Raw genomic sequence first — 15,328 nt, forward strand, 5'->3', positions numbered from 1 at the left:
ATAAAATCCCTCTTTAGCAGCTGTACTGGATTGCTTTACCTGCAAGGGGTTAAGCAGTTCAAATAACCTAGTTGGCACCTGACCAGAAGGACCAATGAGGAAAGAAGATACTTTCAAATCTGGCGGGGAAGGATTTGTTGTTGTTCTCTTTTGTTGTTCCCTCTCCGGATGGAGGGAGAAGCCAAGTAGGTACAATATCTCCTGAAAATATACCTGGAATAATCCATCTAAAACCACAGAAATTGTAAGTAGGGCAAGGAAATGCATTAGGTTATCTTTTGTTTGGGCTTGTGAATTTTCCTATGCTACAGAGGTAGTTTTATTCCTGTTTTTGTAACTGTGAAGCTGAGCCCAGAGGGGAATCCTCTGTGTTTTAAATCTTTGTATTACCCTGTAAAGTTACCTTCCATCTTGACTTTGCAGGTGTGATTCTTTTACTTTTTTCTTTATAAATAAAGTTTTTCTTTTAAGAACCTGATTGGTTTTTAGTGTCCTGAAGACAAAGGGTCTGGTCTGTGCTCACATTGCTAAGGCAATTGGTTGGTATATTATTCTCAAGCCTCCCCAGGAAAGGGGGTGAAGAGGCTTGGGGGGATATTTTGGGGGGGATCCCTATTCCAAGTGACCCTTCCCTGAATTTTTGTGTAAATCACTTGGCGGTAGCAGCAATACCATCCAAGGATAAGGAAAGGAATTTGTGCCTTGGGGAAGTTTTAACCTAAGCTGGTAGAATATAAGCTTAGGGGGTCTTTCGTGTGGGTCCCCACATCTGTACCCCAGAGTTCAGGGGGGTGGAATCAACATCCACATTTTACACTTCTTATAACTTTTTTTTACACATACTTGGGGCCCAAACTATGGCTCTGATCCTGATATTACTCTCTTGGGATCAATAGTGGATAATTTCCACCATCCACTTCCCTTTTGGGAAAGCAATAATTAAAAAGCTATTATGGGGCTGGGGTAGAATTTATGGTGCAAATTTAGGTCATTTGATCAAGAGGTTTCCAATATATGTCCTCCCCCTGCATTATGAACTTCTATTAATTTTCAAAGTACTCTAAAATCCACATGCATAATGAGATTATCTAGGATATTTGTATGCCACAACAGGGGCAATGGGGCAAGTTTGGAGTAATTTGGTTCAGGCATTCCTCAGATACTGCCCCCCCCTAAAAATATTTTAATATTCCAGTTGCTCTAAAACTGATATGTATAGTGAGATTACTTTGAACAATGGTATTCCACAACTGAAACTGAGGTAGAGGGGAACTCCCATTACGATGAATGGGTCATTTCACACCACCCAGAGCTATTGTGTTCGACTATTCATCTCTTTGGTGTGTCCTAATTCATCTGAGCAGACTCCACTGAGATGAATGGGCCATTCCACACATCAACAGCTCTCCTGTACTGCAGAGGGCTACGGAGAGCCCCTTCCTTTGCACTAGCTCCCTGAAGTGGATACGAAGCCTGGACTCCCTCCTATTCCTCTTGCAGCCTCCAGCCGGTAGATGTGCTCCTAAAAGCCCATCAGTTACCATCCTCCTTTCTTCCCATGGCCCTTCCAGCCCTACCGCGGGCATGGTGGGGCCAGGAGGAGGGCAGAGCTGGTAGTTAACATGACAGATCATCATTCCCCTCCCACAGGTGCCCTCCAAACATGCGCCCTCACTAATGCCTCTTCCTTCAGAAACAAGGGAAATTAACTGCCCAAAAACGTGGTTAACGCAGGCCTTGTTTACACTACAGTGCCTTTGCCAGTATAGCTATCCTGGCAGCGCCCCCTCATGGAGACATAGGGTAAGCTGACAGGAGTTCTGTCAACATAGCTACATCACCTCACCAAACAACATTAGCTAAGCTGACACCATTCTTCTCATAGCATAATTGTGTCTACAGCAGGGTTTTTGCTGACATAGCTATGTCAGCCGGGGGTGTGAATTTTTTTTTCTTCTTTGTGATTCTAGAGGTCATAGCTATGCTGGCAAACTTTGTAGTGTAGATTAAGGCCTTCAAAGTTAGGTCAACATAAGTCACCTTTCGTCAACCTAGTTGTGCATGAGGCTACACTCAGATTTGCCTCCTGCTGATGTAGGTGCCCCGTTATAGTGACACAGTAACACCACCTCCCCAAATGGTGTTGAGTCATGGTCGACCCTACTGCAGTTGACATAGTGCAAGTATAGACGTCGCAGTCCTCCAGCAGCTGTCCCACAATGCCCAACACTGACCGGTCTGGTCACAATTGTAAATACCAATTCCCAGGGGTCACATACACCAGAAGCCAATTCCCCCCCTTTAAAAAGCCCACATATTTTTGGAATGATTGCCCAGCTTGGTGAGCACACCTAGCAGCTCTCCATGGCTGTTTGTGCTGGCTACAGATGCGCCTCACACAGGGAACAGAGAGGTTAGGAAAACCTTGTTCATCAGACCTTAACACCCCACAAGGAACGCCCCTCTGTTTGAAATAGATAAAGATACATGGTAAACAACACATTCATTCAACTCGCCATAAGGTAAAACCTTAACTTCTGGCCTCAGCAACACTAACATATTTATGGCTGACGCATGTAAACTGGCCATATATGGGACCATGGGGAATATATGAGACTCACCCCTGCTTGCTTAGTACCCTCTTCAACTCAAGAAATGTGTTTCAGATTCCTGCTGGCACTGCCAGTCTAACCTGCCTTCTCTGGCTTGTCAAATTGGGTTTATAACTGCTGGTGAACTACAGCGCCACTCATTAGACTGCTTCCCAGGCTGGTGAATCACCTGTGGTTCATTAATTATATACCAGTGTAACTCCACTGATTTCACTGGGGTCACTCCAGATTTACACTGCTACAAGTGAGGAGAGAATCGGGCATAAGTGCTGAGTCTATGGGTGCTCCGGGGCTCAAGCAGCCATGGGGGGAAAAAAACAGTGGGGGTGGTCAGCACCCGCCAGCCACAGCTGGGCTGCCGTTCAGCTGTTTGGCAGCTGGTGTGGAGCAGGGCCGGCTCCAGGCACCAGCTTGCCAAGCAGGTGCTTGGGGCGGCCACTCCTGAGAGGGGCGGCACGTCAAGCTCTTCGGCGGCAATTCGGCGGACAGTCCCTCACTCCAGCTTGGAGCGAAGGACCTCCTGCTGAATTGCCATCGCGATCGTGGCTTTTTTTTTTTTTTTTTTGGCTGCTTGGGGCGGCCAAAACCCTGGAGCCGGCCCTGGTGTGGAGCCTCGGAGGAGAGGGCGGAGTGGGGACAGGAAGAGGTGGAGCGGGGCAGAGCCTTGGGGCGGAGGAGCGGGGCAGGGCCTTGGGGTGGAGGGGAGTGGAGCACCCACTGGGAAAAATAAGTCACTGCCTATGCTGCCAGCTCAACAATACTTAGGGCTACAATGTAGATGTGGATGGGCACATTTTGTGCATGCATGCGCACATGCCCCATCTCAACGCTGAAATCCTCACCTCTGCTTCCCTTACTTCTTGGCTGCACTATTCCAACTCCCTTCTCCATGGCCAGCTCATGTTCCCGTTTTCCAGACTGCTGAGACCCAACTCTTCACACACACCATACTCATTTTATGAGTAAAACACTGTTTTTCCCCACTGCCAGTGCCACAAACTTCTCCAAACTTCCTCTGAGAGCTAAGATGGGCTCTTTCCTTCATCAGCTGCAACGGAGACCCAGCAGGAGAAATTCTGCCCCCAGGGTCTTCACATCTCCCCTCAGTTACACCTGCACCACGCCACTGACTGCAAATGTCATTGAGGGAAGAGTTTGGCCCTGCAACTGAAGCTTAGGCCAAGATCATCCCCAGTGCAGGAAACAGGATAGGAAACCTCAGAACTTCCTCAGGATTGTGCCATCAGGGAAGGGTCTGTTCCCTGCCTGCACAACTAAACAGGCCCATGTGATGCACAGATCTTCACAGATCACAGGCACCAGGGCTGTTCCCAGAGAGACCCTCTGTCTCCAGTCACTTCTGATGTCCTGCCAACCCCTCCTTGGCACCGATGTCTGGGAACGGCTCTGGATCTGTTTTAAGGTTGAGACTATCCTGCAATCTGATCCCAACAGGGGAGAAGGGATAAGCCTTAGTAACCAGGAAAGAGGCCACAAGCATCTGATCAGAATCATGACAATTTATTTATAACATTAATTATATGGTGCTGAGGGGTTTTCCTCACCACTATATCAAACCACTTCGCCTGGGGGAATTGCTGCATGCAGAGATGAGCAGAGAGGATTCAGCAGGGCCCAGAATACAGCTCAATCACTCACGCATTTTCCTGCTCAACATTGGCTATGATGGGGAAAAGAGAATGTGAGAGAGTTACAGAGGAATCAATGACTCACGGAGGGGAAGCTTTCCCACTTGTAGGTCACCTCATTCTGGAGCTGCAGAGACACTGCCCTGACCAGACTATGGCTTCTCTACCACAGTGGCCGGACGCATCCCTAGAACATTCAGGGCTTCAGCCCCGACCCCTTTCCCAGCAGTGTTGAGTCACCCCAACCCTGGAAGATGGTTTTTCATTAATCTGTTTTGCTTTGCAGCCTGTTTTAAAAAAGCCCTGATGGGAAGAGGGATCCCAAGCTTGGGTTTTGGAAGGACTTGCTCTTGCTCTGTCCCAGCAACAGACACAGAAAGAAGCAGAGACTTGTTTTGACTGAGGGGGAGAACGTAATCTTGGGACTAACCAAGCCTGCTGCCTCAGACTCAGGGCCTGAATCTGGAACTTGACAATGCGGGGGAGTTGGTGTTCCCTTCTCCCCTGAGCACTTAGGGGTGCTGGCAGACCACCCCAGGACATGGGGCAAAAGAGAACAGCAACTTTTACAACCCTTCAGACAGGCTGAGGAGACTCAGGCTGGGTTTCAGCACTGTTCTAACTGAGCAGCCCTGAGCAGTCTGAAAACCTCACAGTCGTCTCTTCATACACTACCTTTGCTGCAGGGGGCGCTGTACTCAGCAATGGCAAATTCATCTGGAAGACACAAGGGAAGGGAGATGTGATCAGGGCTGTGTGAGACCCAACCAAGACTCCTCACACTTCCAGCAGGCCCTGCGGCAGAGAGCTGGCACCGCACCAGAGATCTCAGGCAGGAGAGGAGGGAGCCCTGTCTCCAAGGGCACTGAAGGAACCTCAGCTGGGCTCCATGGGAGGAAGGCAAAGGTTATCCCAAGGCTACAGCACAACAGGCATCTCCAGTGAGTCTGTGCCAAGTGCCCTATGTCCGTTTGCACCTCGCCTGACACACGACCACTGGGGTTGCCGTTGGGCTCTGGTTTTGTCACCCCAATTTCCTAGCTGGGAACAGAGGAGTGAATGTGCCTCCCCCAGGTCACACCCAGAGCTGGGATCCCAGGGCAGGATCTGAACCCAGGACCCTCCTAGATCCCTTTGGCTCTAACCTACGTGGATTAGCAGACCGAGGGGTCTGGGGCCTCAGAGCCTCCCATGGTGCGAGCATGAGGTCAGTGCAGGATGATCCCTAGCATGTAAACCCTGTGTGCCCCGCATTCTCATCCTGGAGCAGGGAGATGCTCAATCCCATATCCCAGCAGGTTCACTGTGGCTCTGAATGTGACTTCTCCCCCCTTATGACAGGCCCACCAGCCTCCACTGCTGCCAGCCCCACCCGCACACACACCTGTCTCATAGTAATCATAGACTTTCACCACCGCTGGCTTCAGGCTCTGCACGGGGAAGTCCTGTTCCACTGCGAAGGAGAAGCTCTGAGTCACATTGCTCACCTGAGAAGGAAACAGACGAGGCTCAGGAAGCTCTGAGCCACTTCACCCTCTCCTTCCACATCTCCTCCCCCCATTGGTGCCCCCCATGATCCTGCAGGTCCAGCATCTGCCCCCCTTGGCTGTAGGGCCTGGCAGGGATTCAGGCCCTGAGGGAGGTGGGATAAGCCCTGCCCAACCCCAGGGTATGAGCCGCCGTCCCTGGTACCCGTAGGTGGGGGGAGATCACGGCCCTCGCTCTGTGTTGGGGAAGTGCTGAAGGGAAACACTGGGCAGGAATACATGGGTTTGTCTTTCCCAGCTGAGGCTTGGGAGATCCCCTCCCCCGGGCACTTCTATTGGGAGTACATTGGGGGTGACTCTCCTTGGCCCATCCCGGCCCCGTGCAGCCACTCACCTGCTCCATGTAGAGCAGCACGTGGTTGGTGCTCAGTTCTGTGCGGTGGATGTGGTGATGTCCTTCCAGCTGCCAGCAGGCAAGGGAGAGAAGCAGGATGTTACTGAGCTCCCCTTCGAACCACCCCACAGCCCTAAGCAATGGGATGCTTTCACAAATTCATGGAGTCCAAGCCCAGAAGGACCATTGTGATCATGTAATCTCACCTTCTGTATAACCATGGGTGTAGTTTGGGGATACTGGGGGGTGTTGTCCCCCCAAACTGCAATCCTTAGGCAGGTGTGGAATTTGTCCCCCCGCCCACATGCGCAGCCCCATTGCCCTGACTGGAGCTGCCCCCACCCCCTGCCACAAATACAGAAGTCAAATTACGCCTATGTGTGTAACACAGGCCAGAGAACTTCCCCAAAAGAATTCCTAGAGCAGATCTTTTAGACAAAGACAAACATCCAATCTCGATTTAAAAGTGGTCAGCGATGGAGAACCACCGGGACCTCTTTCCCCTGGTGCTGTCAGGGAAGAGGCGGAGTATGTGTCCCCACCCAATTGGTGGACTGAGGTGTAAAGTGCACCTGAGGGGCTGGACCACAATCAAAGGCAGCACCAATTCCAGTATACCCAGCCTCAGTCAAACAGACCTAATAGTTCTTCCTCATTCTCTAGGTCTTAGACTGGCTAACACTGTCTGCAATGCCGGGGTCACTGCACAAGGTCTCCATGAGCCCAGGCTGGAGTCAGACATGGAAGGAGCTGCTGTCTACACTGCAGATCCTGCAGCTGGGAAATCTGCAGGTGAAAGGCTGATCTGAACTGGCCCCTGTGACAGAAGTGGGGTGGGGACTCTCAGACCCTTCAGGATTCCAGTGGAAAAGAAGAGATGGGGTCAGAGAGACAGAAGACATGGGGGGCCCTACTGCTGGAGATGAGACCAGGCTGCACCCATAATATGAGGGGTCAGGAATTGGAGCCCACTGGGGGCCAGATACCTCTCAGGTGGGGCTGAAGGCAAGGGGCTCTGGGGGGGCTATAGCCCATACACAGAACAGGCTGTTACCTTCCTCACTGATGACTTCACAGGGATGAATCCTGACAGCATCTTAACATCAACAATGACCATGTTGGAGACGGGGCGTTTCCCTGTATAACTGGGAGACCAAGCAGGAAATGAAACAAGGTATAATACATCTCAGCACAGAGCTGATGCACCTCAACTCTGATTGGCACAGGTGCACGCTCCCCCGATCTGTAGCATCTCCCATCCCACCTGCTTGTCCACCTGCAATCTCCCGGAGTGACCCATCCCCAGCCTTAGGGCTCAAAGGCGCTGACTCCATGGGTGCTCCAGGGCTGGAGCATCCACAGAAAAAAAGTGATGGGTGCTTAGCACCCACCGGCAGCCCCCCTATCAGCGCCTCTCCCTCTCCCCAGTGCCTCCTGCCCTGAAGCATCCAGGAGGAGCTGCGGAGAGGGGGCGGAGCAAGGGTGGGGCGCGCTTGGGGGAGGGGGTGGAATGGGGTGGGAAGAGGCGGGCGGGGGTGTGATGGGGGTGGGAAGAGGCAGAGCAGTAGTGGGGCCTTCAGGGAAGGGGTGGAATGGGGGCAGAGCCTGGGGGGGGAGCACCCCTTGGCACATTAGAAAGTCGGCACCTAAGCTAGGGCTGCTCCAGAAGGCCTGGGCCTGTGAGGGGAGTTACCTGATGTTTATGGCAATGCTAAAAGTCCTGTGGACCTGGGGGCTCTCACACATCTCGGGGACCGTGTGCACCTCCAGCGCGAATGGTTCCTCTTCCGGCTTGGGGAGCACATTGTACCTCAGGCTGGTCTGGAAGAGAATGCACAGTTCTATGTGAGCCTGTGCGTATCTCCTCTCTGCTTATCTCCTCTGCCTCCTTCCCCCGGTCCATCTCATTCCCTCCTTTGTCTTCTCTTTCTCCTTCCTCCTCTCACTAGCTCCCCATTCCCTAACTCTGGACATGCTCTCTCCTCACACCTTTTCCTATTTTCTCATCCTTATCCCCATCTCTTTCTCCCTTCCCTCCCCTACCCATCCCACCTCACCCTGCCATCTCCAGGATGAGCCAGGCGCCCTCAGCAGCAGCCTGTCCCTCTCCCCCTGCCCCTGGGCCCCTCACCTGCACGTAGACACATCCTTCTCCTGTCACCCCCATGCTGTAGTCCCCTGGCACCTCTGCCAGTGCCATACGCTGGAGCAGCAGACGGTTCGTGTGATCCACCTGGAACTGGGTCTGAAAGTTCCCTGTGGATTGCAGGGTCACTGTGGATGCTCCTCCGCTCTTGGTGTAAGTAGAGGCTCCGTATCGGGACAGGGCCTGGAGCGCCACCACTGTGTCCTGCCAGACAAGAGATGGGCCCAGGCGCCCAATGGAATGAATGAGCCATTTCTATGGGCCTGGAGCCCCTACCCCACCGGCTCCTCCCACACAGCACCGCCCTGCTCAGAAAGGTCGGCTTTTCCCATTTCCACCCATTCTCTACCCATCACTCCCACAAGCCATTCACCTATTCCCTGGGCCCAGATCCTCCAAGGTATTTAAGCACCTTTCTCCCACTGAAAGCAGCCAAGTGTCTAAGTACCTTTGGGAACATAGGCCTTGGGAATTCTGACACTCCACTACAGGGAGCTGAGGGAAGAAGCCACCCACTCTCTCGTGAAGGAACAACCTGAAGGGACAGCTGACAGGGCAGACAGATAACAGAGGCAGATGCACCCACGTGCCTCAGCAGCAGGAAAACAGAATTACAACCCTACTGTGTTAACCAAATCCCTCCGTGAAGTAGTCTTCCAAAGGGAAACACTTCATGCACTGTTTCAAGAGGGATGTGTTTTGGGCTGCCTTTAATCAGGTGGCACTTTCTGTTTCTACATAACTCAGGATGGTGCCCCCACCCCACCTAGGGTGACCAGATGAGAGGAAGAAAATATCGGGACACATGGGGCGGGGGGGTCGCCGGCAGAGCAAAAAAAAAAAGCGGAGCAGGACGCAGGACAAACACCTAAATATAGGGACAGTCCTGATTTTATCGGGACGTCTGGTCACCCTAGCTCCACCAAGGTGTGTCTGGCAGTGGCTAGCTGCTGCTGCTTCTCTGGGGAGTCCTCAGCTCCCGAGCTGGATTGGCTGGGCTGGATGGGGTCAGTGCTGGGGGGAGCTGAGGAAAGCGTCATGTTGGTGGATGCTCAGGGCGACAAGTCTGCCCTCTGTACACAAGAGCATCACTTGTCCAGTCTCCTGCCTCATTAGCCCACTAAGGCCTATGGGGATCTGATGTAGCCATGCTCCATGCTGTGACTATCCCATGATCTAACCCCCTCAGAAACAGAGGTTCTCTAAACCCTGCAGCGAGGGCACTGTTGCCCCCTCCCCCTCCCCAGAAGGAGTCTGTCTCTGTTCCAATGCTGGGTTATTCGTTCTTCTCTGGCAACCTGATATATATATCTCCTGCCTCCCCCTCCTGCCCTGGGTGTCTGAGGCTGGGGATGGGAACAGCTCACCTGGGTGGAGGAAAAGCCCCCGTTGGGATTCTGCTGCTTGCTGATCCACTTTGCAATTTGAGCTGCTAATGACAGGTCTTCTTGGGATGGTGCCGGCCGCGTGGGGAGGTAAGCGAGGAGCAAGTAGGACGTCATCTCCACCTCGGCGGAGGGAGCACGGGGGTGATAGAACGGGAGATCAGCCTCTGGCTGCTTCCCGGGCCTCTGCCAGTGAACAGAGCCATCTGCAGTGGGAGAAGGGAGAGGCAGGAGAAAAGGAAATGTTTATTACCGAATATCTGGTTTTTGCCAAGAGGGTTACTGACATACTGTCACTGAGGATGGAGAATGGAGTCCCAACCCTTGCTGGGCATGTCAATACAAAGCATGAAGGTATTAAATAATCCCTCTAGTGGGTTGATACAGTCCAGATGTGGAAACTCTCAGTGTCTAATTAAGTTGCTGCACCTGTGCCTCCCACATTTTATGAAGTCAGATCCCAGGAATGGCCAGTGCCAGGGTTTTTAAGGCTCATTGATCTAAAATGTGTGAAGAGGCTAAATAATCCCGACCTGCCGCAGTACAGACTGAAGGTTATAGCAATCAGAAGAAGAGCCCATAAACAGGTCTCACCCTCTTTCACAGCTTCCTTATCAAGCGAGTCCAGCAGTGCCCTGTGCTTCTCCTCCTTCCCTGCCAGAGTGAAGGCGTAGGCCATCAGTGCCTTTGTGTACACGTGGCTTCCTCCCTGCTCCATGGCTATTTCCAGGCAGAATAAAGCACTACGGACCACAGAGTGCTGCGGGGAGCATAGAGGGGAAATAATCAGTGTTTGCAGTGTGACGATATGAGCTAGGCTTTGGGCACTGCCTGTGCAGGCTGTCATCTCATGGCCACAAAGCACAGATGGATTTAAATAAGAGGTGCAGTGGATCTAATATAACACAGATGCTGGTGATGGGATGAGTGACTGTTTGACACCAGTCACTTGCATGGTCCCAGTGAACTCAGACTCTTGTAGTAATTTGGTCACCCCATCACTGTGGGCCACTGAGCACAGAAATGTGGCTTAAATGTGTCTAGCTGAGACAGCCTCAGCAGTTACAAAAATCACATTCCTGCCTTCCATGGGGTAGCCATGTTAGATACAAGGCCTTCACAATTTGGAGAAATTAAGGTAATCTGACGTGTCTAGGGCTATTTATTGAATTTTAACCAAGAAAACATGTGGAAGGCAAATGAAGCAGACTCCGCCCTGGATAGCAATGGGCCAACAGCTGTCAACTAGTATATAATCCCTCCCAGTCATTCATCCAATGAAAAGCATGACTAGATGTTAGGATATAGATATTCAGGCCTGTCTATAAAGACCTATACTTTAAGAATTTAGGTGTATTCTTATCACTTAGCTAGTTATAGAGGTATAAAAGAAAGAATCAAAATCACTGTCTGTCTGTGTAAGGGCCTTCTCTTACAGTGACAGTCTGAAGCTCTGTTCTTAGGCTAAGGCCTTCAGCTAAGCAGCAGAGGCAGCCATAAACTGGGAAGCGTATGGTCACATCCTTACATTCCAAACCAGTCACATTGAAATAAGGTGCTATTGGGCTGTTAGGAATACAATCCTGTCCTGATATTCCTATCACCTCCAGAGAAAGGGAAGAGCCTAGAAAATGTAAAAGGAAACTTAGTTTGATAGCATCCTGTCTGGCAAGAACTCACTTATCAATAGCTGGGATGTGAAATCCTCATCTCTTTGTTCTTCTATAATCTCCACTTCCCTATTGTTTGTCTGTATAATCTCAGTTTGGTTCTGTGATTGTTTCTGTCTGCTGTATAATTAATTTTGTTGGGTGTAAACCAATTAAGGTGGTGGGATATAGAACTGGGAGCAATATTCCTGCCAACGGTATAGTGTCTTGTTTCATATTTGTTCCTGGGGTTAGAACAACAATGTTTATTTTAATTTGGAAAGTTTCTTAAGAGAGGCGGGAATGTGGTGTTTAGATGCTGCTTGTAATTATTAGAACTGGGAGCACTGGCTGTTGGGAGTCTGAAAGGACAGGAAACAGGAAGGAGGGGGGAGGAGTTGAGGAGGCTGGGAGAGTTACAGTGTGTGCAGCTACAGCTTGGAGAAGAGACTTGCACTGTAAATAAAGTTCTGTTGAAGTTGTTAATACTTTGCCTGGTGGATACAACAAGTACTCGAGTGCTTACATCTAGGCATGTTCTTTAAATACCTGGTTGAGACAGAACTTGTAAGAGCAAACAATGGAGGGAACCAAGTTGAGGCTCAAATGTGTCAATTAGATTATCTCATTGACAGTATATTCTTGGAAGGAGGAATCTCTTCATAGTAGACTTTGCAATGATATGGACAAGTGGATGATTGTGTCTGATTCTCATGCATAGGGACACAGCACAGGAACATATCATGACAGGGCCACCATGATCTTATGCTGGGTTTGTGGAGGGTGATACTGCAGGTTGTGGCCATCTCTCGCCCTATCCTCTATAGCGTCAAAACACTAGAGTGTAAACACAAAGGGCATCCCGGAAGAATAGAGCCTGCCATTCAGCTGCTTGGCCTCTCCCACCTCAGGTGTACCTGATCTGACTGGCATGCACTGTAGCAGAGAGTGTTCATGTAGGAAAAGGTCAGTCTTGTGATGCTGTTGTTTTTAAATTGTTTCTTTACATTTGAAAATTAGATGGATTTTCTCATTTTATTTTTCTCTTTGGTTCCTGATTTAGGGGAGAAGATGCAACTCAAAATATTCACTCTCAGGCTGAAAGAAAGCATAGAAAATTACAACCTCAGTTAGGAGGACTAAGGTTCTGGAACAGCATCCACACTGAAGTTGTGAGCGAAATATGCTAACTAGTTCTAAGATGGAGCTTGATAAATTTAGGCTCAGAATTCTACGATGGGGTTGCCTGCAATAACAGGGGACTGGACTCGATGAACCAGGAGGTCTCTTCCAGTTCTATGCTCCCATGTAACTGAAAAAAGGTGAGGCGGGTTAAGAATGAAAGCTGGAATTCAATCCTAACTGCAGCAATCATTGCTGGAGTCTCCTAAAATAAACATTTTATTGATTATTTTAAAAACTCACTCAATGGAAGAACTGCCCCCTTATTAGTGACTGGGAAAACCATAAACGTTCAGATTGTAGGTTCACGTAAGATACAAGAAGTGTTATCCTGGAATTTTCAGAAGAGTCTATGAGCACCCAATTCCCATGGAATGACAATGACAGCTGGGCCCCTAACTTCCTTGGTCTCCTTAGAATTCCACCCCTCAATGTTTATCCAAAACTGAAGTTCCATTTTAGGAACTGGGCTAGAAATCTCACCATATCAGCCCTCCTTTCTACCTCTCTCCACATTTCCACTTACTCTTGCTTTCTCCTGGGTTGAAGAACAATTTTTCTTGTGGCATCTGTCTGCTTCTCTTCCACTCTAAACCCAGGAAATATGAGAGTTCATATTCAGGAAAATAAATTACCTGGACATTTTCAGGAGTGGGGAGAGTTGAAGGTGAAGATTGAAGTAATTTTCTATTTAAACTATTTGTCCCATTGCTGCATCTGTTTATGGCCCCCTCCCTACCCATTAGAGTGTCTTGAAGCCAAGGGGAACACAGGAATTAGTCCTTGCACTCCAGTTTGCTTTGAGCATGCAGTTGTGTCCAGGGCCGGCTCCAGGGTTTTGGCCGCCCCAAGCAGCCAAACAAAACAAAAAAAACCAAAAAAAAGCTGTGATTGCGATCTGCAGCGGCAATTCAGCGGGAGGTCCTTCGCTTCGAGCAGGAGTGAGGGACCGTCCGCCGAATTGCCGCCGAACAGCTGGACGTGCCGCCCCTCTCCGAAGTGGCCGCCCCAAGCACCTGCGTGGTAAGCTGGTGCCTGGAGCCGGCCCTGGTTGTGTCCCACTGCTATATATGGCCACAATGAGGTGAAGAATAATGTCCTTGCATCCTTCCCCTCCACAGTCTGACCTGACAGTAGTAATCTGGTTTATAAGTGCCAATAAAATATGGAGCTGAGTAAGGGCATGGTGTAAGAACTAGTCAACAATGCACAAGTGGAAGAACTAAAAAAATAAAAATAAAAATAGAGGCATTATTTTCAGCATTCTCCAGTAGGAGGAGATTATTCCGATTCATTTGAAGGTCTGTATGCTTGTTATTTTCTAATTTTATCCAGAGGCAAGTCAGCTGACAGGCAGTTTCTACTCAAGAATACTAGTGGGCACCTCACAACACATCTGAGGTGTATACATGGCAGAGCTGAACGGGGTCCCAGGCCTGGAGCTGGTATTACTTTATGTAGCATCAAATAGTGTGCTGGGTGCTTCACAGCATCAGAAGACAATTCTCTACCATGGAGCACTTGGTAGCAGGACAAGACTGAGGTGCACTGACAGAGGTGCTCCATCTCCTCAGCAACACAGGGTACCATATGCACTTCAGGCCTGTCCTGCACTCTCTATCCAGACTTCCCATAAAAATAGCAAATCAAGTTCAAGGTCTCCATCCTTATCTTCAAAGTGCTTTCTGGCCTGGGCCCAGGATATCTACAAGCAGAAGTGCTGGAACAATTTGTATTGTGGGGGTGCTGAGAGCTATTGAACTGAACTGTAAACCCTGGGTACGATGGAAACCACTTCAAGCCAGGTGGTGCGGCAGCAACCCCAGCAACCCTAGTTTCAGCACCTATGTCTATAAGATTGCCTAAAATGCCGGGATGAAGACTGTGGTCTACAACTCTCTACTAGAAGGGCAAAGCTCATCCGTGCAGAAGGCAGAGCATTATTTGGGGCCAATCCCAGACCATGGGACGAACTCCCACAGCAACTATGGAGCATCACAAACCTCTCCACTTTCTGATCCAAGTACAAAGTGCATGTCTTCAATCTGCCTTTGCAACAGGTACTTAAAAAAAAAATCTAACAAAACAGAACTCTGCTTTCAATATTTCCCCCTGCTGAGCAGATGAGAGAACAAACCATACATGACAGATGTTAGTCACATTGTTTAATGTACTACTGGAAGGTGCTGAGATACTATAATATATAGAATAGAATAGTACAGGGCTATAGGACTGTGAGGACATCAGTGAGCTGATGTGGCTATTCAACAGCTTAGCTCAAAAGACAGACAAATCCCAAACTATCCTCATCCCCTACAGGAATGGAAAAAATGAGACAAATCTATTTGTGATTCCATATACAGGGCCTGAGCCAAAGGCCATTGAAAAGACTCCCATTGACTTGAGTGAGCTTTGGATGAGGCCCACGGAGATTTATTTTTAAGTATGAAAGGACCATTGCCCATCTGACTCAGATGGGATGTGATTGGCTAGCCAGCTGCAGGTTCACTAGACAATATTACTCACGCCTTTTATTTCACTTTCAAAATAACAGGCCCTTTGTAATATTTCTGTCACAAAACCACTCTTCCCCCCCCACACACACACCACATAATAACCACTTTGTTTAGGATGTTTTCAGGGTTCCAGGGCAGGTGGTGACACAATCTCTCACTGGTCTGGACTGAAATGGTACAACTCTGCAACTAAATGGATAATAAAGACGATCAAAACCACTATTGTATTTTTTTCTGTAGATGAAAATTGGAACGCTTTTCTGTCTAAAGCTTCCCTACAGTGTCAAGTGCTACACTGCAAAATGTAT

At 49.5% G+C, this 15,328-nt stretch overlaps 1 protein-coding gene across 1 annotated transcript in view; it reads right to left on the reverse strand.

Annotated features, from left to right (window-relative positions):
- Nucleotides 1–15,328, reverse strand: part of LOC135884432 (alpha-2-macroglobulin-like) — a 117,785-nt gene that overhangs the window by 3,456 nt on the left and 99,001 nt on the right. The window contains exons 2-9 of the mRNA XM_065411841.1: nucleotides 10,268–10,433; nucleotides 9,656–9,879; nucleotides 8,274–8,492; nucleotides 7,836–7,963; nucleotides 7,197–7,287; nucleotides 6,143–6,211; nucleotides 5,646–5,748; nucleotides 4,937–4,978 (exon numbers count right to left, since the gene is read on the reverse strand). Coding sequence (XP_065267913.1) covers nucleotides 4,937–4,978; nucleotides 5,646–5,748; nucleotides 6,143–6,211; nucleotides 7,197–7,287; nucleotides 7,836–7,963; nucleotides 8,274–8,492; nucleotides 9,656–9,879; nucleotides 10,268–10,433 — 1,042 coding nt within the window. The remainder of the gene's footprint in view (nucleotides 1–4,936; nucleotides 4,979–5,645; nucleotides 5,749–6,142; nucleotides 6,212–7,196; nucleotides 7,288–7,835; nucleotides 7,964–8,273; nucleotides 8,493–9,655; nucleotides 9,880–10,267; nucleotides 10,434–15,328) is intronic.

This window comes from Emys orbicularis, chromosome 1 (genome assembly GCF_028017835.1).
Source record: "Emys orbicularis isolate rEmyOrb1 chromosome 1, rEmyOrb1.hap1, whole genome shotgun sequence".
NCBI lineage: Eukaryota > Metazoa > Chordata > Testudines > Emydidae > Emys > Emys orbicularis.